This window comes from Perca flavescens, chromosome 2 (assembly GCF_004354835.1).
Source record: "Perca flavescens isolate YP-PL-M2 chromosome 2, PFLA_1.0, whole genome shotgun sequence".
NCBI lineage: Eukaryota > Metazoa > Chordata > Actinopteri > Perciformes > Percidae > Perca > Perca flavescens.
This window is the reverse complement of record NC_041332.1, coordinates 22,513,778-22,539,052: the sequence shown is the minus strand read 5'-3', so window position 1 is coordinate 22,539,052 and position 25,275 is coordinate 22,513,778. Positions and strand designations below refer to the sequence as shown.

Below are 25,275 nucleotides of genomic sequence, written 5' to 3'. Positions count from 1 at the left end.
ATCGTCCAAAAAAAAAACTATAAACATTGCACTGTGTACTGTATTTTGAAATGTATTATTCCACAGCTTTGAATAGGCCCTGGCAAATGCACTATTTACTCCTCTTTGAGTAAAATTTGCTAAAAACTACAATGCCTAACTGCTTTAAAAAAAATCACTTTTATTTAAAAAAAAACAAAAACATTGTTTTTAGTAGGAAAAAAAGCCATGGGACTGAGTGTCACAGACGTTTTGAGAAATGGACTGATAATATTGTTGGTTATTGTTTTTTCATAGAATTTCTTGACAAGAAAAAAATAATTACAGCCTTACCTTTAACGCTTGTGAAGTGTCCACAGTTTGTTTAAGGTCCCCTGCAGTGATGTTTAGCACAATCCTAGCATTTTTACATTATCAAAAAGTCCACTCTATTAGGTTAAACTATGTCCATGCCAAAAAAACGTGTTTTTGTGAATTTTGTTCAAAAATCCATGCTTTCCTATTTTCTTTTATTTGTCTTCACATAACCCTGACAAAATGACAAGGCATGGCTCAGTGAAGACGATGGAGTGCTTGCTGCTGTGTGTCCTCAAGCTAAACTGTCTTTGTTTCAACTAATCCTTGCTCAGTATAAACAGCATGATTTGCATACGTCGGCTTATTCTTTAGACACTGATGCAAATACCTTTGACTGAAACTCATCTCTTGGTGTTAAAGCAAAGCCCTCGGTGTTTGTGTGTTTGAGTGGCTGCCTGTGAGCACTTCCTGTGTGTGCAAGTGTGTTTATGCGTGTGTTTTTAAGGAGGATCTATGTCCCTGTGGGTGTACAGTATTTCAGCATTTAAAGTCTATCATCTGTGCACATGCATGTCAGCAGGCATGTGAACAAGTACTGTACATGCTTGTGTGTGTGTCTGTGTGTGTGTGTGTGTGTGTGTGTGTGTGTGTGTGTGTGTGTGTGTGTGTGTGTGTGTGTGTGTGTGTGTGTGTGTGTGTGTGTGTGTGTGTGTGAGTGTGTGTGTGTGTGTGTGTGTGTGTGTGTGTGTGTGTGTGTGTGTGTGTGTGTGTGTGTGTGTGTGTGTGAGAGAGAGAGAGAGGTCTAGACCATTCTCAGGCAGCCATATAGCTTAGGTGCTCAATGAAGCATGATAACCTTATAAGGTTAGCTTTGGCGACAGGAGAAAAGGGTCAGACAGTGGAGACTTTGACTTTGTGAAAAAAGAGGTTTGTCAGTCAGGGTGAATGTATATTGGTGCATGAGTGGGTGGCTGGAGAATACAGATGTGTATGGGACAATAATATTATGTGATGACAATGGAACAATTGTGTCATTGCTGTCACATATCTGAAGGAAAGTTTCTGTATATGTTTTTCAAGACTGACTGTGTGCCAGAATCTGTCCATCTTCCAAGTATCTTAAGTTCTAAGAGAGAGGTGTGTGTGTGTGTGTGTGTGTGTGTGTGTGTGTGTGTGTGTGTGTGTGTGTGTGTGTGTGTGTGTGTGTGTGTGTGTGTGCGTGAATGGTTGCGCGCATGTGTGCTTGCGTGTGTGCGTGCATGTGTGTGTGTGTGTGTGTGTGTGTGTGTGTGTGTGTGTGTGTGTGTGTGTGCAGCCATTTTTCCTCACAATAGTGTGATTGACAGCAGCCATTAATAGGATTAAGTCCAAGTGGGGCAGAGCTCCCTGTAAGAGCCTTCAAAGCCCACCGTCACAGGGGAGAGGAGGAAACATACAGACAGCCTACTGGGGCTGCATCTGCACTGTGCATGTTTAGTGTAAATGTGTGTGTGAGAGGGAACGTAGACGAGCTAAAGAGTGTTATAGATGTACACTGCAATAAGATAGAGGATATGTAAATGAGTTAGTGAGTTAAGTCTTTCCTTGGTTTTGCAGCTGCAGTGTTTCTATCTAGTGCTTTGGTGTGTGGGGGTGGATAAAGAGTCAAGCTGTACAGTCATTACTTCCATTTGTGGTTGTGGGCATATAAAATAAATCTGAACTAAACTTTATAGTAAATTACTACAAGTAGAAATGTGTTTCTAAGTGGATACATGCCTGCTAGTGTGTGCAGATTCATTCTGAGTGACCAGAAAAAAAAATGCAACTTGTTACTTCAGCGCTGCAACAAATACTATCGTTTTGCTGTAAAAAATAAATAAATAAAAAACTACTGCGATAATCCTTTATCTAAGCAGACATTTTCAATTGTCATAGTAGGAAAAGCACAGGTGTTACTAATGACATTAACGATGGCTCTGTTCTTTTCAAGCATCCCAGTAAGCCGTGACAGTGTGACAGTAAGCCAGCATGCACAACACCGGGACCCTGAAACTGAAACAGACAAATGGATATCAGCCATTGCTAATTTTGTTATTTACATCCGTGCTTTTCCTACTGTGACATGTCAAAAACCCTTCCATGAAAGATGGGATGATCCCGTGCAGCTTCACAGTGAGGACGGGAGTGTTGCATGCAATGGCTGGGAGATAATGTTAAGCTAGTTGTTGATGGTCAGTAGATATTAAAAAAAAATCTATACAGCATAGTATCGCAATATTTTCTGTGGCAATACTGTATTGATTCACAGACGCCAAGTATCGATCTTTTATTATATATGTGTTGGTCAGTTTGTCTGCTTGACTATCTGATTTTTGCAGCAATACAACTGAAGTGAGATGAACAAACAGAGAAATGTATCTTTTTAGATAAAGCAGATGTTGACAAAGTTTCCTTTTGGGGACATAATTTGAAATTGGGAAAGATTTGAAGTTGGAAAAAAGTTAATGAATTGCAATATATCGCAGAACATTGCAATATGTTTAAAATCGCAATAATATCGTATCGTGACATAAGTATCGTGATGATATTGTATCGTAAGGTCTCTGGTGATTCCCACCCCTAGTAGATATGTAGGTTGGCTACAAGTTAAACCACTACATCTCATTTTATGTTTCAACATGTGTAATGAGTAATTGATTACAATTTGCCCACACCTATTCTATGCATTAAGTTGCACAAATATTAGAAACACTGCACAATATAGTATAGTCCAACAAAACAGCACTACAACAGCAGCCTCAAAAATGCAGCCTGGATGTAAATGTGTTTACTTCTGTACTGTGTGGTCTTGTATCTTACCAATGGCGATGGGAGCAAACAAGGTTGAGACGAAGAGCAGGCATCTGGTCCACATGACGTCTGAGGTTGACCTGCAAGTAAATATGGAGGTACTTCCTGCTGAGCCCAGACGGTCTTGTGGCGAGCTGTTTTTCTCACAGCTCAGTGTTCCGGACACCATACAGGCCTGCAAAATTGACACACAGAGAGGATTTGTTCACTTGGATGCCATACCTAAACAAGTTAAAATGCCTTATCTCTGTGTATTGTACATTTACAGGTGGCTAGCTCTCTGTATAACACATAGACTGTATTTGTCCCCCTAAAAATCTCAGCTGCTGATGCAAGTATATTAGCAACCATTAGACTTCTAATAATGTATAGCTAGTAAACTGTTTCTAACAGACAGTTTACCAAGCGCTTACAACAGAGAACAAAACAGCAGCATTCTCTGAAATTGCATCTGTAAAAATTATATTTCAAACAACAAAGCAGCTTCCTAGTCATTACTGATAAACTGCTTAAACAACAAATAGTTCTAACCAATTTTTTTTCTCTGACATCCTGTTGCTCTATTTAGTTATGGTAGATTGATGCTTTAACAAACAGCACTTTACTAAGGTCAATGCAGCTTCCTGTAGACATGTCACAGTAGACTAGACAGTAATCAATATTTATCTTTAACGATGCTAAGAGAAATACAGAGAGCATGGAATGATTAAGAAGCATAACTTCAATGGTTGTTATCAAAACCCTATAGCCTATCACAATATAATGTAACTTTCTAGAATAATAATACGAAAGGAAAAGGAAAATTAGATTAGAATATAGTATAAATAGAGATGTCAATTAATAACAAGTATGAGATAAGGTTGATAATCATTAAACTGAACCCTTAATTATGCATGCACACTGTTAGATGGCAAACACTGTACATTACATAACTGACAATAGCTAAAGAACTGTTTCTAATTCCACAGGTATTTGTTTTAATACAACCAAGAACTTCAGCCAACATTAAGTTGTCTTTTAATTATCTTTAGAGACTAACATTATCTCACATTATTCTGTAACTGTTTCTAAAGGAATCGAGAGCTGTTCTAATTTTTAGAGCATTTACATCTCCAATACATGCTGAGATGATACTAAATATGAAAATGTGTATACATGCATATTTCACAAGACAACAGACCATATGCTGAATAATCCGTGAGCAATAAATCTGTCAAGGAAATGCTAAACTAGATGCTAAATGTTGACCTTGTAGAAAGAAAAATAGAAAAACACAACAGAAATTGTGCTTAATGTTTGCATAATCATGCTGCTGTCTGTATTGGGTTTCACTTCACTTGGAATTCCACATCAAAGTGTGAAATGTATTGATGTTCCAATCTAATTGTTCATTTCATGGTCCATCAGCGATAAACAATCAATAAGAGGATGGTCTCTGAGATTAGTTATAGCAGTGACAGACTGGTAAGCATAATTTCTCCTTCTTTTTTTCTATACTGATTACAGTAAGCTGACCAGCATCGTTCAATCAATTCCTCGCCTCAACCGACAATTTACTCAAATCACTTTCTTTCTGCACTCCCAAGTTCACTTTCTAACCATGAAAAAAAGGATATTTACCAAGTTTGACTCTGAGTTGTGTTTGTATCATATTGTATAAGTCTATTGCATCACATTTAGTCATTATGCAATCGTCCTAGTTGATGTTGTATAAACATAATTTTTCATGAGAGTAGTTCAAAGGTAACAGCAGTCCTATTTTGTGCCTAAATGTTCACTGTTCCCAGCTCCAAATAAACAGCTGTGTGTGTGTGTGTGTGTGTGTGTGTGTGTGTGTGTGTGTGTGTGTGTGTGTGTGTGTGTGTGTGTGCGCATGCACGTGTGTATGTGCATGCGGGCGTGCGTGTGAGACTATAGAAATTTGCAACAGCCGGGGACAGATGGAGTAAAGCTGACAGCCAGAGCCATGAGAAATACATCTTGTGTAACAGAGACTATTGATCAGTGTGACCATATCATTTTGGCCTAGCACTAAGACAATAGCCAGCTATCTCCATCATGCCATGCTGTGGAGGCAAATAGCTGCTTTGGCACAGTCTCTCCCTTAGATATTTTTGGAAAGCCACAACTACTGCTATAGGAATATCCAATTTTATTTATAGAACCTGTCAGAATGACACAGACCTTTCTACAACCACCAGAGACGTACATACATTATACACATAATGCATCCTCTGAATATTTACAATGACAAAAAGCCTCATGCTGCAGACAGGACAGATGGACAGATATACCCAGAAGCATATGTACAATGCAAAATCAGAATTCTGTGGGAACAGACTCACACCAGAGACAAACAGGATGATAAAAGGTGTGTAGTAATCTGGGGTTTTATTGACTCTGTTTAGGATGTCAAAATAAATCCTTGAAATTGAGAATCCATTTAAAATTATTGTGATGAAAAAAAAGAAAAATCTTAGTTAAGTCAGACCCATTGTTGAAGAAAATTATTTTTGCATTCCAGCATAAAATCATCAAATAATGATAATTTTCTAGACTTTTAATTTGTAGCTCTGAATAGTGTAAATATATTTGTATCACCTGGAAAGTAATTATTTTGATTCCTGTACAATATTCAACACTGACCTAATTGTAAGAAATTTCATGAAGACTTTAAAATCCAAAGTTTATTTTTAATTTTTTATGTGACCTCTATTTAACCAGTCTGGTCTCTTGATATCAACATCTATTTTCCAATAAAGTGCTGGTCAAAATGCCAGCATACTGTAATTTTGTTACACCAACCAAAACCAGATCGAACAGAAGGAAGACCAGTAAGAGAAAGGTGGTTTGGATCACCTCAGGTGTTCTATCAAATCCTCTTCAAAAGAATCTTGAATGCTGCACTTACAAACATATTCAACTTTCTCAATAGCAGGTGGTGAAACTGATTCAGTGGAGAGTGACTTTATACATGCTAATGGTTCCTGACAAATCCATAATGGTACCAAAGTGATAGAATCACAATAGACTTATTTCTTCTCCCCGCTTAAACAACTCAACAAGCTGCCCCATTTTGATTGATTGGTCCCTAACTCGGTTGAACATGAGCAATCTGACCAGCTGTCCACAGCTAGACACAGGAGGCATACACTGACATATGGCTGGACGCCACAGCATTCCACTGTTCCATAATTCAAAAGCTATTCCATCACCCCGTATGCTGCACCACCATCTCCCATCAGTTAATTAACCCTCTCATTTCCACCATGCTCATGGTGCCTTTACCAGACAATAGTTGCGTGACAGCCTCGAGCAGTCTAGGACTAATCTAAACCCAAATCACTCAAGTTATGTTCATAATTCAGCAGGGTGGCATACTGCCATATGCTCAGATAATAACATTAAAATATATTCCATCTACAGAGTCCACAATGCATAAACAATGGTCGCCCAAAGCATTGCCCTGTTTCTCTAACCTGTTTCAGTCCATTATCTGAATGTGTTGATTGGTTAATATATTATGAAAAAACTGCCAGTAATGGTGCTAATTATCAGAACATATGCGTTGTGTTTGCACCCCGTATTCATCAGATGATCATACACATAAGGTTTGGCAAACATCATATGCCCCATCTGAACACACTCACTGTTGAAATGATGAAATAATCGAGCCATATATTTTCATGTTTTTCATACATCAACTCAATATTGACTATCCTGTGCTAGTTATATCCCATCGGAGACTCTCCCTGGCAGATAAGCAGTATCTGCATAAAACTGAGCAAAACATCAAATAATAAGCAGGATCAGACCAAAACAAATAGCCACCCCTGGATCAAAGTCCTCTACCTGCTGTTTCTATCCATTTCTGCCAGTTATTATATCTGCTCGCTAGATGTCTAATTATTCCAGAAATATAAACATGCATTTTTGTTCCTTTCAGAATATTTCGCCACCAAAGTTCATAGTATATAAAACTCACGACATCTGTGACAAAAAAAGATTTTTAATTTAGATTACATTAGTGTGAATAGAAAAGTTAATTATTTCTCAACAAGAACCAATTATTTAATGTTTCTATGTTCTATATTTTCCTGGCCTGAATCTTAGTTTCCTACAGGGTCGGCATTAACAGAGCTGTTGCCGGGGCCACTACTCTCAGAGACTATATTGCATGCATCCGTGAACTAATTGATGTTGGGCTGAATCTGTGCACCGAGGCAGCCTGACCCTGTGTGTGTGTGTGTGTGTGTGTGTGTGTGTGTGTGTGTGTGTGTGTGTGTGTGTGTGTGTGTGTGTGTGTGTGTGTGTGTGTGTGTGTGTGTGTGTGTGTGTGTGTGTGTAGTCCCTTAACAAGAGAGTCCTGCGTGTCACAGCAGTCCTCATTCGGGGATTCTCTCTTTCACTAATAAGTGTTGACCGTACTGGGCTACCTTCTCAACATGCTTCACACGCACATACACATACACACACACACACACACACACACACATGCTTATCACTAGGAGACCAGATGCCCTGCTCACTCAGCCTCCAGAAAGAGAGTCTGAAATGTGTCCATGCTGCATTAGTAGTCTACCCTGTGTATGCTTATTAGAATACCATGTGGATGTGTGTGTTTGAGTAAGTCACACAATTATTTTTTTTAGAATTAGTGAATAGTGATAATAATAGCATTTTGTTCTCCATCTGTAACTGTATTTACGTGTTCTGCCTAATTATGTTATATATACAGTACAGGCCAAAAGTTTGGACACACCTTCTCATTCAATGCGTTTTCTTTATTTTCATGACTATTTGCATTGTAGATTCTCCTGAAGGCATCAAAACTATGAATGAACACATATGGAATTATGTACTTAACAAAAAAGTGTGAAATAATTGAAAACATGTCTTATATTTTAGATTCTTCAAAGGAGCCACCCTTTGCTTTTTTTGATAACTCTGCAAACCCTTGGTGTTCTCTCAATGAGCTTCATGAGGTAGTCACCTGAAATGGTTTTCACTTCACAGGTGTGCTTTGTCAGGGTTAATTAGTGGAATTTTTTCCCTTATTAATACAAAAGCAAAGGGTGGCTACTTTGAAGAATCTAAAATATAAGACATGTTTTCAGTTATTTCACACTTTTTTGTTAAGTACATAATTCCATATGTGTTCATTCATAGTTTGGATGCCTTCAGTGAGAATCTACAATATAAATAGTCATGAAAATAAAAGGAAACGTATTTGAATGAGAAGGTGTGTCCAAACTTTTGGCCTGTACTGTATATCAATAGTGTAAACAAACAAGGTGGGATTCCTCAGTTGTGGCAGTTTTCAGTTTTAAAAGGGAACATGCTCATCATTACTTAAAAATGTAGTTAAAATATGTGTTGACACAGTACAGTCAGATGAGGCATTTAATGTCCATCCATCCATCCATCCATCCATCCATCCATCCATCCATCCATCCATCCATCCATCCATCTTCGTCCGCTTATCCGGTGTCGGGTCGCGGGGGGAGCAGCTCCAGCAGGGGACCCCAAACTTCCCTTTCCCGAGCAACATTAACCAGCTCCGACTGGGGGATCCCGAGGCATTCCCAGGCCAGGTTGGAGATATAATCCCTCCACCTAGTCCTGGGTCTTCCCCGAGGCCTCCTCCCAGCTGGACGTGCCTGGAACACCTCCCAAGGGAGGCGCCCAGGGGGCATCCTTACCAGATGCCCGAACCACCTCAACTGGCTCCTTTTGATGCAAAGGGATCTCTAAGGGAGACGCCAGCCACCCTCCTGAGGAAACCCATTTCAGCCGCTTGTATCCTGGATCTCGTTCTTTCGGTCATGACTCTGGCATTTAATGTGTTTGTCCAAAAAATGTAAATACACTGATGCATATATTTTCATATGTTCTATTATATATTTATTTAATTAAATTTTTTATTCTTGCAGTAAGCTGTAACTGCACAGGAAGAAGCTCAGCCACTTATGCAGTCTTTTTTCCCTTGCCATTTTTCTTCATTAAGTTTTTTCTTCACCTGTTCTTTTCTTCCCCCTCTTTAGTCTCTTCAGTTGTTCATTCTTTGCTCTGTTGGAGAGAACTCGGAGCGGAACAAAGCTCAGGGGGCCATGCAACATGTTCAGTAAAATGGCATGTGTCCGCCAAGCTACGGTAAATTACCTCCAGTTGGCTTGCTAGGGTAGATTTAACCACCATGGACGCTGTGTGTGTGCGTGCTTGCGTGTGTGTGAGTGATGGAGAGGGTTGGAATGAGGCTGTGTGGGTGACAGAGTGTGAGTATGGGTAGTGTGGCAAATTATCATCAGCCCAGGTAGACATGCTGGGAGAATTTTGATTGGAGTGACCACGCACACACACACACACACACTCACACAAATTCAGGTAGCTAATTTGGCAGTGTGGAGCTGAAGAGATGACTAATCAGGATAGGACCTGGTGGGAGTATGGCCTGTGGCCTATAATGAGAGACACAAGACACAAGCGCACGCATGCATGCACGTGCAAACGTGCACACACTCGTAGCGCGTATGCTCAATGCAAACAAAGACACACACATACAACAAGCATATAAACACTGAAAAGTGATTTTGAATAGAGGACCCACCCTCATAATTGCCCTGTAGACGCCGATACTAATTAGCAGCAAGTGGCCCCTCGGTGTGACCAGAGGCTCAGGAAAAACATACTGTCAACTCCCAACATGTCTTGACATGTCTGCCACAACATGTATCTGTACTGTTGCATGTGCTGTGGTGTTTTGGGAAGGGGGGAGTTTGCATATTGTACAAGCCCCCTTATCCCACATTAAAATCACAATAATTAATGAGTCAATGTCACATGTTTGTGCTGACCAAATCTTAATTCAACAAGACAAACAGTCACGTCAGCTTGTGTCTCTCATTTTGAATCTATACATTTCACTGGTACAGCCAGATGCAGTATGGCTGCCGCTCCCACTGGCTATTTTCCGTGTGTGTGTGTGTGTGTGTGTGTGTGTGTGTGTGTGTGTGTGTGTGTGTGTGTGTGTGTGTGTGTGTGTGTGCGTGCGTGTGTGTGAGTGTGAGTGCATGCGTGTGTCTGGTTGAGGGGCTGGTTCACTTACTGTAGGAATGTGCACAATTGTCAACGTGCCCTGAAGACAAGTGGCCTGGCTGGCAATTTATTTCATACAGAGCTGGTTGTAAATCCTTTGTGTGGCTTAACAGCAAAGCACTGCAGAGTGTAGCCTTAAAGGTATAGGTCACCCCTACATCAGTGTGACATGTTTTGGTCATTGTGGTCTCAATTCAAAGTCCTCAGTGAAAAATGAATGGAGAGAGTGAAAGCAGTTTTGCACCGTCTAGTCATAATGATTGATTTTTGTAATCCCCTATTTGTTGGTTTTAAATTTCTCATTGCGCCTTTATTAAGCTTATTAAAATCATTTAATCAAAGCATGTATTCTGTTTTAACATGTCGGGGATAATGGACTGTGACGGAGCAGAGCAAGGCTGTATTTGTCCTCCTTTGCATTTAGCATGGGAAACATTTTTATTTGAAAGAGATCTATCCCTTTAAAATCATTTCATCTCTTGGCTGCACACCTCTTCCTCTCCCTCTATGTTAGACATTCTATGCCAATCAGAAAATTGCGTCTGGGGAGGCTTTGGCTTTGACCGGACTGCTATTTCCACATGGCTGCCTCTGGCTGCTCTGAGGACGCTCCTAGAAATCCGATGCACTGAAACCACCCTGAAAATCCACCACCGACAACCTTGTCTGTAAGGCTCTGCTGTATGATTCCTCACCGCCTGGCGGCTAGACACCACGCTCTGTTCTGCACTGAACTTTCTAATGCTCCAGTCTAATCAACTCTACGCACCCTCCCTCCCTCATGAGACAAGACAGGCGGAGTTGTGCAAGGGAGAATGGAACGAGGAGAGAGGAGGAGAGGGGAGCGGAGGAGATGAAGAGGATATGAGAGCGGGAGGAAGATAAAGGAGGAGATACATACATGAGGTCAGGAAGGAAAAAGACTGAAGATGATAGAGATGGAAAGATGGGATAAAGGAGGAGTTATAAGAGGGATAGAGACAGAGAGGATGGAGGGAGGCAGCGGGAGAAATAGGGAGTGCCAAAAGTGGTCAGAGCGAGTCGAGGAGAATTTTAAAGCAAGTTGATAACCTAAGGCATTTATCTTTGTCCTCCCTGTACCCTCGGTACCGTCAAATACTTGGACAAAGATTCGTAAAACAAAAAAAACCCTACAGATATCAGATAGTGCTATAAAAATTGTATGAATTGAATGTAACGGGATAAATATGTATATTCAATTAAAATGGTGCACCTGAAAATTGTACTTCCCTACAAAGCAGAAACATACACTACATATGTGCTCAACCCTAAGCTAAAACCGGAATCTGACTTTTTGACATCTGTTTCACTATATAAAAATGATCATGCAATAGAAATGTACAATTGAAAAAACATGTAAAAATACAGTTTAAACTAAACTGCAGTGACAGCACTGCAGTTAGTTAAAGCTAGCCGGAGCACTGTCACAGCAAGCCTTAGCTAAAGCTAATTTACAGACAATGTGATTCCTGTCGTTGGTGCTATATAATTTTAGTAATTGGGCAGTAGCTAAATCTTAAATTATTGTTACAATGGAAAAAAAAAGTTACGCCAGAACGAATTAGAACTAAACCAGTTCTGCTAAATGCTAGCTAGCCTAGCTTCGATGCTCTTTAAATTGTCCAAACAGAGAGCAATATCTGATTTTAACTACTTTTTAGTGTTTTCACTTTACTGTTTCTGTATAACTGCTGTCTGCCTTTGTAAGGCACTATCACATTGCATTATTGTTATTTTAAGCAAATTTCATTGTAGCAAATTACTATTTAATTACTAATTCTCATTTGTCATGTTAGAGTAGGTTGACTCATGCGAGAATCATCGGCTAATGACAAACAAGAAAAAAGAAGCAAAAACAAACAAATGAACGCGCAAAACAAACAACTGTAGACTACCACATGAAAATACACACACACAAGCACCCAGTCATACATATGCCCACGCACGCATGTGCAGCCTTTCAATTCTGTGTGGCAATGCAGCCGACTAACCCATAAGGGGGAAGTTAATGTTTTACAAAACTGCCTCTGATACAATCAATTATGTCAGCTGGAGATGCAGTGATGTTGATTCCACTGCCACTACTGTTGTTTTCCTCCCTTTGATTCATCTGTCTTCTTCTTCGAGCCACCCTTTCTCTCCCCCATCACCATCTCCCTCTCTTCCTCTCTGTCACTGTGCTCTGAACCCAGTACTGTCACAACGGATCCGTCAAAGCCATGCCTTAAAGCCAGCAGCGGAGAGAGGCAAAGTTTGTGTGTGCGTGATTGTGTTTTGCGAGAGAGGGAGAGGGAGAAAGTTGTCCTGTACAGTACATAGAACAGCCAGCTCAGCAGTGAATGATGCTGCATCCAAGAGGAGGGAGACAAACAGGCAGGACACGACACTCTTGGCCTAGATTTATCCCTCATAAAGGGGCCAGGCTTGGTTAGCAGTAGAATACACTCAAATGTTTACATGCCTACACTTGTTTTGTTAGCTTTTTCTTTAATTTATCAATTATTTTTTTCAGTTCCGTTCTCTTCCTCCATTTATTGTCATCCCCATGTTGTTATCCCTCATCTAGTCTTGTTTACTTATCTGCCTTTAACTTCCCTCTCGCTGTCTTTTTTTCGTCTCTCATGTTGCCTCCTCTGTCCCTTCTATCATCCACCCTGTCAATCCATCTCCCTCTGGTGCTCTGTTAAAGAATATTTTAAATGTTTGCCGTCTTCAGGTCCTCTACACTCATTGTTCTGCATTTCAAAAGCACCTCACATTAAAAACGTATGAAGATTGTCAGGACCTAGATAATGAGATTTCTACTAAGGCGATATGTTTTTTTTTTTTTTCTTTCCCATATGCCAGATAGATCCTACGGAGCCCCAGAAGGGTCATGGCAATATTTTTTCAGGGGACTACTTTTTAAATGTTTTACATTCTCTCGCAGTATTTTGCGTTCCCTCCCAATATGTTTTGCATTCCCACACAATAAGTTTTGCGTTCCCACGCAGTATTTTACGTTCCCTCGCAATATGTTTTGCGTTACCTCACAAAAATGTTCTTCTTCCATTCCTTCTGAGCCATGTGTCTATTTCCACTCAGCTGCCCACCGCTATGAATCAGCTCATTGCATTTTACTTTGAGCTGGAAATTATGCTGATATACTGCTCAATGGGCACATTTGTATCTCATATAGGGTATAATCAACAGCCAATTTTTTTAATGTATAAAAAAGAATGTCAGACGTTCGCATGATATGGCGATGAACCAACACTGAATTATCATAGAATCTGCAGCTCCCTATTAGTGTTACAAAGAGAGAATGTTAGTTCAGGGACAAAAACGTGAAAATACAGCCTGCACTGTGGTTACAATCAACTATGGCTACAACCCTTCCAGTCATCCTATATGTTCATTTTCTACCTGTAATAGTCTAGTTTCCTGTAGGCTATACTGTGTGGGACAAATCTGTTTAATTACATCAGATTTACATCAAAAATTACATCACAGTCTGGTGTCTGCATGTGGGCTGTAAGTGACCAGATGTGATCTGATGTGATTTGACTTATTTTACGGCAGTTTTCTTCTAATCAGCCACAAATGACATAAGAAAGTGAAACTTAACTAAGACCAAATAAAGTTATTGTCTTCTGAGCTCTCAGGGTTTTGTCTGACTAAAGGTTATGGCCGATATGGCATTACATTCTTATAATAACAGCCTACTGTCTATATGTTTAGGTTGGTAAAGTGTCTAAGTCTACAATTTGGTAGTATGGCATCTACTGTAACACATTTGGGATCTAATAGCATTGTATTTGATTTCAAATTAGATAAAAGGGTGTCTTATAATAACTTAGAAGTATTAGGATATTTGATTTGAAATTCATAGTGTCAGCCTAATTTTGGGTCTATTGCAGCATTATTATGCGGTTTCTAATTTAGGTGGTGTCTAAATAGGTTATATATGTACGTGTTTGTGTACTGTCTGATAAAGAACATATTTATTTGTCTAATTTGATACAACCATAGAAATAAAATGGACACAAGGTGAGTTAGCAAAACATGAGCGGAGCCTCTATAAAGCTCTGACGGGAGCTACAGATTCTCTGATAGTTCGATCAGTAGGTATTGGTTTATCGCCACATGCGACACACGCACTTTATCTTTTCATTCATTTAAGAAATAGTTATTGATTGTAGAACAGATATGAATTTGCCCATTGAGCAGTAGGTTATATCAGCATTCCCAGCTCAAAGTAAAATTCAATGAGCTGATCCATATTGTGGCGTTGCCCTAGGCAGCTGAGTGGAAATAGACCCATTACTCGAGAATGGATGAAGAAATGTTTTGTGAGGTAACGCAAAACATACTGCGAGGGAACGCAAAATATTGGGAGAGAATGCAAAACTTAAGAATATTGCCGTGACCCTTCCGGGGCTCCGTAAGATCCCAATAGTTTCCTAGAAATAACAGCATATCTCCGAATCAGCAAATTAAAGTTTGAATACAAGTCTGAATGTAGATTAAAAAAAAAAAAAAAAAAAGTGATTTCTGCATACGACATTAGAACCAAACCTTTGCCTCCTGCATTACAGAGCAGATATGAACTGTGTATATCAAGAGTCCTGAAATATTTATTCAAAAAGGCCTTTCTGGGGCGCTTACAGGGCCCTGTTCTTAATTTAATATTGCATAGGCACCAACACTGGTTTATAAATATAAAAGGAGGCACTTAACACTGGATTGTCCAACTACTGAGAAAATGGCATTGGAAATACAGAGAGATATACCTAAGAGGAGAGTACATTCATTTCCACCTGCGTAAGGAAATGCGCTGGTGGACAAAACAAGGAAATAAAGTATATAAGTATAAATAAAAAATATTGTGGGGTAACATTAACACTACAATCTCTTTAAGTCACTTTGGCTGCTGAGCGATGATGTGTGTAAAATGTCTCATGACAGATGTCCACAGTGATATGGGAGTATTGTAAGATGATACGTTTTCACTTCTTTTTCAGAAACAAAATCACAAATCTAAACTGAAGAAGAGATTTCCCTCAAAGCTTTCTGGGATTGAAGAGGTGCAGCGGTGGTGATTCAGTGCGAGGAATGTACCTGGAAAATTAAAATGTAAAAAACAAGACTTATCACTGTTCCCTGCTGGGTTGAGGATGAGCTTTACTTTTCAGTGTGCAGGGTGAAAAGAAATTGGCAAACCCTCATCAGTCTAATGGAGAAAGCTATAAATACTATTCCTGTGTTACAAACACATGTTAAAGACCGATTTTAGAGTCATTCACCTCCCCCCCCCCCACCCCCATATGCATCCACTATCTGTATAATGATATTCAGTGGTGTTTGAAAAGCAAGCCTGTTCCATGATTGCGTGGCAATGTGGTTATTTTCTGCGCCGGCACAGACCGCAACTGTTGCATTTTTGATAAGCTGTATCCATCACTTTTCTGAAATAGCATAAAACGATGATACAATGAGCTGCGACAGGATGTATGGGCGGTGATTTTGAAGCAATCAATGGAGACAGCAAAGGTAAACACAGTGCTAAATGTCAGCTATGGTGATTGCGCTTCCACAATATCATCTCGGCCGGGCGGGAGACCCAAATAACCAAAATCAATAATCTAATCATTTCATATTCAAATCACGCACTGTAGAGGTCTGGATCTTATTGCAGTTTCATATCCCTGGTGTGCTGATGTATTCCAATCAACAAACCAGAGCAGCCATATGTATTGAAAATACAGTAATTCAAAGGAGCAGTGGGTGGACCACAAATGTTTCTTTGTATCTCTATTCTGTAATAGATTTTTGAAAGTATATGATGCTGGTGATGTACATATAATATGCCACACTCCATATACAGTACATGTTGTTGTTGCTTTATATAATGCTATTGCAATAATACCTAAAATGGCGTTACTTAACTTACATAACTGTTCTATTCACATTGTTTTGTCATTTTTACGTTGCCATGCCATTTTGCACAATTTGATGTGCTTCAAATAAGTTTTGTATTTTAAAATGACATATAGAATGTTTTATATTACAGTGCATTTGTATTCATATTACAAAGTAGAGAATTGTGAGAGAATAGTTCATTTTTCAAAAGTTACAAAGTCCAAAGAAAAGAAAACTAGGGTGTGTAAGACTGTGTGCACCCTTGTTCCATCAATGCTTAATTGAGCTAGTGAGAAATATTTGATCAGAAATTCCTCTTATACTGCAGAGATCTTGTATTCAGGTTGTAGCTAGTAGTCTTGAACATGGATTCCCTTTCAAAATCATAATTCTGGATAGATTCCAGTTCCGAAAACATGAGTTGAATGTGAGGGTCACATATGGATGCCAGCAGGGTCTGGAATCGTTCCTTACAATAACTGAAAGGAGGAGACAGGATTTAATCCTATTTGATAATGGGTAGGATAGGCTAGGAAATGTTTCTTTACTAAAAAGTGAAATTCTGAGCCCAACAGCCTCCCATAAAAGTTGCCATAGCAACACATATGCCTTCACAGTATTTACCAGCACAATTAAATTATAATCTTTGACCAAGTCAGACCATCGTTTCTTGAACAACATGTTGCATAATGCAACAGAGTGAAATAGTGTATTTAAGTTTTGACATTTATAGTGTTTTTAACTTTTTCATTCTCCTAAATGCATCAAACAAACAGTACTCTTTGCCAGCAAGAATGGAGTTAACACAGGCTTGTAATACTTCACTAACTAGTGTTTTTCCTGGAATGTATGCTGAAGCGCTTGAATAGAATAACAAATCTCTACAGTATGCAATAGGGATAATTGAACTGGTAAACAGACACATGGAGGCAAAACATCTGTGAGTGCATCTGCTCATCATCACGCCAAGCCTGTTGGAAATTTACATTCACAATATACCGTTTTCTACTTTACACAATTAGCACTGATTCATAAGCAGAACAGCACAAATATGAGAAGACACTGTGGGGAAGAGAGAGTGGTTGTAACTGCTGAAACTTGTTTTGTTTCACACAGGCTCCTCACACAAATAAGATGGCTTATCCTTCCAGGAATACAGTGGCCCTAAATAGTTGCTTTCTTCCAAGTTGTTGACAAAGAGCATCCCTGTGGGCTATTCCCTGATGTGTGTGTGTCTGTGTGTGTGTGCGAACATGCATGCGTGTGCGTGCGTGCGTGCGTGCGTGCGTGCGTGCATGCGTGCATGCGTGCGTGCGTGAGTGTGTGTGTGGCAATGTATTTGTGTTTGCAAGTGGTGTACATTTGAGTCTTTGTTTACGCATTTACGTCAGTGTATGTGTGGGCGTGTGCGTGTGTTTGCTCCCGTGGTGCCCTGTCTTGATCCGAGGAGGGAAAAAAATAAGAGTGCATAAGGGACTGACTGGTATCTTTAGCACAGTCAACAGGATACTCAGCCACCAGGCAGCAGATACATCATGGTAGCAGCATGGCAAAATTGCATGTATCGACAATAAACAGCAAATCTAAGATCAACGGAATTTATCCCGACAACGATGTGGTGCATCAAATTAGGAATGAAATCATTAACACTCAAAGCTGGAATAATAACCAAAAATAGCACACATTCATAAGCTATCAAGTCATAAGCCTCGTTTAGCGTGGCTTGTTGACTAAGAAAGAACATAATAATGTTTGCATGAATGGCTGAGGGGAAGTAGCTGAGAGGAAGGAAGGTCGGACCAAATTCACACATTAACACAGTCACACCTGGGAGCTGCGCAGCACAGTCACACAGTCTCGCACTATTGGACACCGAGCTGCTCCACTGGAACAGCTAAAGGTTAAGCGCCCAGAGGTCACAGCCCTGATGGTAGTTGTTGAGGGATTTAAACTGCCAGGATTTTCACAGCTACTATACTACTCAGATTTTAAATTGTGACCTTTCAGTCACAAGCTCATTTCCTCTGAGCCTATATCTGTTACTGCAGGTCAATACATGGCTGGTAAGGCTAAATGTGGAGATGGTGTACTGAGATAGTCAGGTCGTATTCTACTATTGTTTATGAGCTGAGATGTGTACCCCTTTAAGAGAGAGAGACAGAGGAATAGAGAGGTGGACTAACAGTTTGAAACCAAGAGCTATCACTTTACTATCATATGAAAAACAAAAGTCCTCAAATCAAGTCTTCACATTTTGAAAATCTGTTTGGCATTTTTGCTCAAGAAAATACTGAATCAATAAAACAGTTTTTTAATTTGCTGATGAACAGCAAATCGATTTGATTAACTATTTCAGCTCTAGTTGAAATTTCTATTGCAATATTAAATAAATATATCTTCAAAACATGTATATATCATAAATATTGCAAATGCATTCAAATTCACATGTTAATTGATCAAACTAATGTTCAAAGCAGTGAACTGTGCTTCACTGTTACATACTGCATGACAACTTTGCATGTGTAACACAAAAACCTTTACTCAAATTAATGTTTTAATTGTAGCTTGTTTGGAATCATTAACCTTTACTATACAGTAGACTTTGTCCTGAAAACAAACACAAGAATAATCACACTTATACACTCAGTTGCCAGTTTACTGAGGTGCACCTAACCTCTAATGTTCAATTTTAGTTTGAACTGCATGGTCATTTTGGCAGATGTAGTTTGTGGTGCTGTTAAATTATATTGCATTATACTGACAAGTGTTTCTATTATTATGTCCACCCCATTTATATCATTGAAGGTCGGCTTCATTTGTGCAAAACAAACACTTAAATAAATATTTTATAAAAATATATTGTTTTTAATTACAGCTCATAATAATTAACTTGAACAACAACACAATATGTCCATATCATCACTATATGATTCTGTTGAAAGTCAATATATGACAATATTGATTTATCACCCAGCCCTGATAGATAGATAGGTAGTTAGGTATATCAACTTTTTTAGTGTTTTTAGTGGTTACCCTGGCAACTCTATTGTCATTTCTCAATGTCCGCCTCCATTACAGTATCTTCCAGATCCACTGTTTCAGAGACATTTGCCTCATGCCCAGACCTGGGTGTGTTTGTGTGTGTATGCTTGTTACGTGCGTGCATGCGTGCATGTGTGTGTGTGTGTGTGTGTGTGTGTGTGTGTGTGTGTGTGTGCACATGTGCATGTGAGCACACAAGGGAAGAAGGCTGAGTCTAATTGCACAGGCCCATCTGCTGATTCTGGAAAACAGGCTTCTTACAGACACAAACATTACAGACAAAAAAACACAGGCACAGACAAACACACACACACACACACACACACACACACACACACACACACACACACACACAAGTGCCTGCCTCAAAGCCTTCAACTTGGACCCTGAACAATCTGTACCCATTCTCTGGCAGCTGTGTGGACGGCATTGACTGGCATGGTTTAAAATATGGACTCTATTGTCTTAGGACAAAGCCCTCTCCGCTCAAGGCAAAGGTCACATTATAAGACAATAAGCCTGTATTCATTGGGGGTGGCAACAGGGGGCAAAGGATTGTGTGTGTGTGTGTGTGTGTGTGTGTGTGTGTGTGTGTGTGTGTGTGTGCATGTGTGCCATCAGGTGCAATTTGTGTAAGGGTTGCTACAGCCATACTTGTATTTTTTTTATGCCAACAAGAATGGTATCTGTTTTTTAATCAAAGAGTCAGAAAATGTAAGAACGATTTTGTTTTGTTTTCAGTTGCAGTATGTGTTACATTTTGTATGTCCAGATGAGCATTTATCTGCAGTATACAGTATCTGCCCTATACTGCAGAGTGACTCACTTCACATGTAATCGTTGTCTAACCAATGCAACTGATACAAATTGTATTTCAATCTGCGCGCTCATTAGTAATGTGGTAAATGAAGGTTGTATGTTTGTGCATGCGGAGCGGGAAACACCTGTTCCCCACATCCCCCATATGAAGAATGATATATCCCCTTTCCTGTTGTTCTTTCTTTTCACTCATTGTTACAGTGAAATAAAGACAAAATGCAGCCCTGATATCACAGAATTAGATTTCAAAGCAAACATTCAGAGTCATATAAGAGTGAAGGAAGGAAGGCATGCAGGGTGACACACACTGGACAGGAAGTGCATTTCAAATGGACACATACACTCACTACATTCGCAAGGTTATATCAAGTACATTAAAACTAAGAAAACATAGATATAATAAGGATGAACAAATGTTTTAGCCTCAAGCTAAAAAGAACTCATACCAAAAAAACATTATTAGAATTAACCACAATGGCACAATGTTTTTTAAATGGTTGTAAAACCTTTAAAAAAATAAAATTCATGAAAAAGTACTATGCCTATCTGCAAACTAGTTGACCTTTAGATACCCACAACTGACATTTTGAAATTGTCCCATACATGTCCTTGTGTATTTATTTTAATATTTTATTAAAGTGGTAGGATACTTGACCTTGCCAAGAAATAGATACAGCTTAACTAACTACATAGTGAACTGCTACACCACATTGAAGGAGAAAGAGAGAGAGAGAGAGCCCTCATTCACAATACTCTCAGCCTGTTCAATTAATTAAGAAGAGGATCCCACATTAAAACATGGCCTCAGGGTTTTTATACAGCAAAGATGCCACATATTTCTCCTCTCATTGAAAAACTGATGTCAACCGGAATACTCTGACTAGCTGTCAATACCCAAAAACTGCACCCTCCTCTAGTGTCAATAAATTGAATGTGCAATTCATCAGCCTAACTGTAGGAGACAGTATTTCTAATTAAAAAGGAGCTCGTAAATTCGACATTTTACAGGCCCGGCTCAGCTTGTAAATACACTGTAAATAAGTTGTAGCGAGTGGTTTCATGGGCAGATGAAGGTCTGGCTTTGTGGTTTAACTCCTGTCGATGTGTTCAAAGAACAGCAGGCTGATTGCAATTAATTTGATGTTTGTTTCAATTTTGTGCTCCGTTTTATACTCTCTGGGGCTAACAGCACGCAGCTTTGCACTACCTGTTCTATTCAACTCCATTCTACTGTATTCTGTTGTTGCATTTGCTGCGTATTGCATGCTGTTTTGTATTCTTTTTGAAGCTCGGTGGGCCACATCTGATTGGATTAGCAGTTTGAGAGGTCACATTTGTCGGGCCAATTAGAGCACTCCCTGGCACAGATGGAACCCTAAGATCTCTGGGGAGAACGCTGGGTCATATTTGTGTTCTAAAAAAGCATAATGCATACTGTAGAATAGGCAAAAACAGCACACCAGGTGTGTGTATACATTTATGTGACTATTCCCTAGGCCTAAATAAGCCTGTTGTAAATAAGAATGCATTCTCAGTCAACATCCCTTGTTAAATATGTCTAAAATTATCACAGGGTGAAATGCTGTGTATTCAGACTCACCTGTTATAGTGTACTTTGCTTTGTCAAAGGGAAATGAAACCCCAGAGAATCACATCTCAGTGGCAGCTGGACATCCTAGTCCTGTAGAGGCAGAGAGAAAGAGGAGACAGAGCAAAAGGGAGAGACAGAAAGGCAAAGAAAGAGAGAGACAGACAGAAACAGAGGGAGAGAAGGGTGGGAGTTATTCAAGCTCAGGGAACTGAAGTCCCTGTCATTTTTCACAATAGAGACAGATAGCCATAATATGTAGTGAATGTGGGGTGCAATGTGAATAACGACCCCCTCAACATTGTGTGAATAGCCATAACCCACCACTCATCACATGAACCAGGCAATTCACCAGCCACTTCCGCTCGTGATTGCTTGTTTAATGTTTGTGTGTCTGTGTGCTGCGCATACACACGCACGCTCTGCCTCGTAATGACCTCTTAAGTGTCAGGGTATCAAAGTCTATAATGGTCTATCTGTGCTCGCTGGCAGTTTACAGCTAAAAAGCTCTCACATGCCATGATAACTGGTTTATATGGGTGACATTTCACTGCCAAATGCCAGAGACACTTTTTAGAAAGGGAAATTGTTAGCTCTGTTCCTATAGTGCAGAGTGGCACTTATTCACAGTTAGAATGCCTCTTATATGTTTTTCTATTTGTGCCTTTATTTCCTTTCCCTATTTCCCCTCTGCATATTTCCCTGTTTCTCATCACTGTGTACTTTTTCACAATATTCCCCTTCTGTTTTGGAAACTCCTTCTCTCTCTCTCTCTCTCTCTCTCTCTCTCTCAGCTCTCTCTTCACCTGCACCCTCCCCAACCTACTTCACTTGAGGGTACATTTTGCAGCCTCATCTCACCAGGGACAATCTCAATGTGAGTGTGTGTATTGTGACTGACATTGGACATGGCTTTGTGTGCTCCTCTTGGCATGCAAACTAGTTTATGTGTGTGTTTTGCTGTTTACTGGGGGGAGGGGGGCACATATATATGTTTGGCCTTGAATTTTCTCTTCCAGTCTTTTTCTGCGTGCTTTGCAAGATTTTCACAGGCACACAAAAACCAGTGCATAAACATATTGTAATATGCACGCACGCACGCACACACACACACACACACACACACACACACACACACACACACACACACACACACACACACACACACACACACACACACACACACACACACACACACACACACACACACACACATAATAAAGAGTTGTGCAGTAATTGGTTCTGTTAGCCAGTACAGAAGGCCATGAGCAATATCTATATGGTTGGGTGGACAAATCAACAAAAGATGGATTCACTGTACTGCGTTAATGTACATGCATGTGTTTGCATGTATTCACATGTCTGCATGTGAATGAGTGTTAACCCCAATGTTATATGTCTATGCATGCATTACAATTCAGGACAATTGCCTGAGGCAACAAAGTATTGGCGAGAAATAAGTTAGACCCTAAGCTCCCCCACCTACAGTATACAGCACCTTCATTCATGTCTTGCTCGCTTCTCTCAGAACACAGTATACATTATTCACACAGTGCTGGTCAACAATGGAGGGATCAATGAAGGAGGAATGGAGGAAGAAAGGTGGAAAAGAAACAGGTTTGGATGCACAGGCGAGGTGGTGACGAAACAAGGTTGTAATAGGAGCGGAACTAGGCGGGGAATGGGCTTTTTCATTAGACTCATTTACGTAAACAAGTGGAAAAGAGAGGATTATTTGGTGCAGCATTGCAAAAGTCCATGCATACATCAGCTGTGTATCAAGCAGTTGTTTCATTACTCAAGAGGAATTCTTTGTTAAATCCTAATTTGTTCTCTTTTCTGATGTCAGAAGGCGCAGGTCAACAGCTTTCCAGGAACCATCTTGAAAGCTGCAACTAGAGATGTTCCACTTGATACTGCTTCCACTTAAGTAAACTAAAAGATGAACTATCGACTACAAAACAAAGAAACTGCCTAAAATCGGTTCACAGATCTGGTATCGGTATTTCTGCGGTGAAGTTTAAAACAGAAAATGTACTGGAGTTAATTTTAACGCACCGATCCGATACCTCTGCTGCCCCGCTGTACGTCCGCCTGCCGCCGGCAATTAAGCCCTTATGTTCCCACCGATCACCACTTTTTTGGCTGGTCCGTTATAACTGACTGTCAAACGGGATAATAAAAAACACATTGTCAAAATGTTCATTGCTGTTTGTTCTTTTCATTCATTGTTTGTGTTTGTTCATGTATCACAAAGAGTTTAACCTGAGCCAGACCGACAACAAAGATAGAAATAAGATCACATACTACTATCCACATACAGGGATAGTAGTATACAGTTGTTAAAACATAATAAAAATATATGACACACTGGTATCGGATCTGTACTCGGTATCGGCCGATACGCAAGTTCAGGTATCAGAATTGGTATCCGGAAGCAAAAAATGGTATTGGACCGTCTCTAGCTGCAACTAGACGAAACAAGTGTTTAATTTTGCCTACAGACACACCAGCCCAGTATCACTAGGAATTACATTCATATTGGATAATTCCATACTCCGCAATCTTATCACCAGTGTTACAGTGTTACAGTAACATTACAGTGTCAATGCAGGATGTAGTTTGCCCTTCAGTGAGGTGGAAAGTAAAGATATTAAGGTCAGGATGAAGATGGGTGTGTAGCATGTATTGTTAACACAACCTTTCCTAATCTTAACCAGGTATTTTAGTTACTGAATCCCTAACTATACCGTAGTTTTAATGCACAGATATTGTTACAAGAAGGAATTTTGAAAACAGTGGCACTAAATGTAATCCAGGTTTTTGCACAATCATCCCATATCAAGGCTCTTGTCTTCTGATGATAGAATTAAAAGAGGTGAAACCAATGTAGACAAACAGACTAGTACTGTACACAACTCTTTCTCTAATTATTTTAAATTTTAATTTTTTTGCTGCTGCAACAAAGTTGCTAACCATGTCAATGTTTGAATAATGGCTATATTGATATCAACACAGCTCAATTTTCAATGATTTAGCTGCATATGCAAGGGCCACCTGCATACTTCCTACATACATCCTTCTTTCATACTTTTAACACCATGTGAGTTCAGAATAGAAGCAAGATTTTGATCAAATAAAGGCGAGAGGGCTCCTCTGAGAGCATCCAGCAGTGGAGAAAAGAAGAGGGAAAAGATTTAGATTGGAAAATGGTGAATGCTTACTGTAAGAACTATTGAGTGGCGCTGAGCGACAGGGTTCTGGACAGAAAGTGGCTTAGCCTGAACAATGGATGGACGTGATGAGGAGAAGAAAGACTTTTTTTTAAACTGCACAATGTCTTCCTGGAAGAAAAAAAAAGGTAAATATATTTCACATGAAAGATGCTGACCATTTTCTCACAGTAAAACAATGTTGTTTTCTATTATGAGAGGCAGTGGTTGCATACAGCATTGCTCATTACTCATGAGCCGGCTGTATGTAATTAGTATGACTCCACAGTATGCTTTTATGATTTATTTTTTTATGTATAACTCTTTGTAATTACGCTTCAAAACAACAGATTGCGCCATAAGACACCAGAAATGTCTTGATGCCTCTTGGTTTTTATGATTTCAGATTCATGGCAATTCCTTTAAAGGGTGGAGTCCCCTATATGTTCATGTTAAAACCACAATTCTCCCCCTGGGCTTCGACAGATT

The 25,275-nt window shown here is 39.7% G+C and overlaps 1 protein-coding gene across 1 annotated transcript in view; it reads right to left on the bottom strand.

Moving 5' to 3' along the window:
* The window catches only part of adgrl3.1 (adhesion G protein-coupled receptor L3.1), a 116,390-nt gene that overhangs the window by 83,418 nt on the left and 7,697 nt on the right, over positions 1-25,275 (bottom strand). Inside the window, exons 2-3 of the mRNA XM_028591577.1 lie at positions 21,587-21,667; positions 3,118-3,283 (exon numbers count right to left, since the gene is read on the bottom strand). Coding sequence (XP_028447378.1) covers positions 3,118-3,277 — 160 coding nt within the window. The 5' untranslated portion in view covers positions 3,278-3,283; positions 21,587-21,667. The remainder of the gene's footprint in view (positions 1-3,117; positions 3,284-21,586; positions 21,668-25,275) is intronic.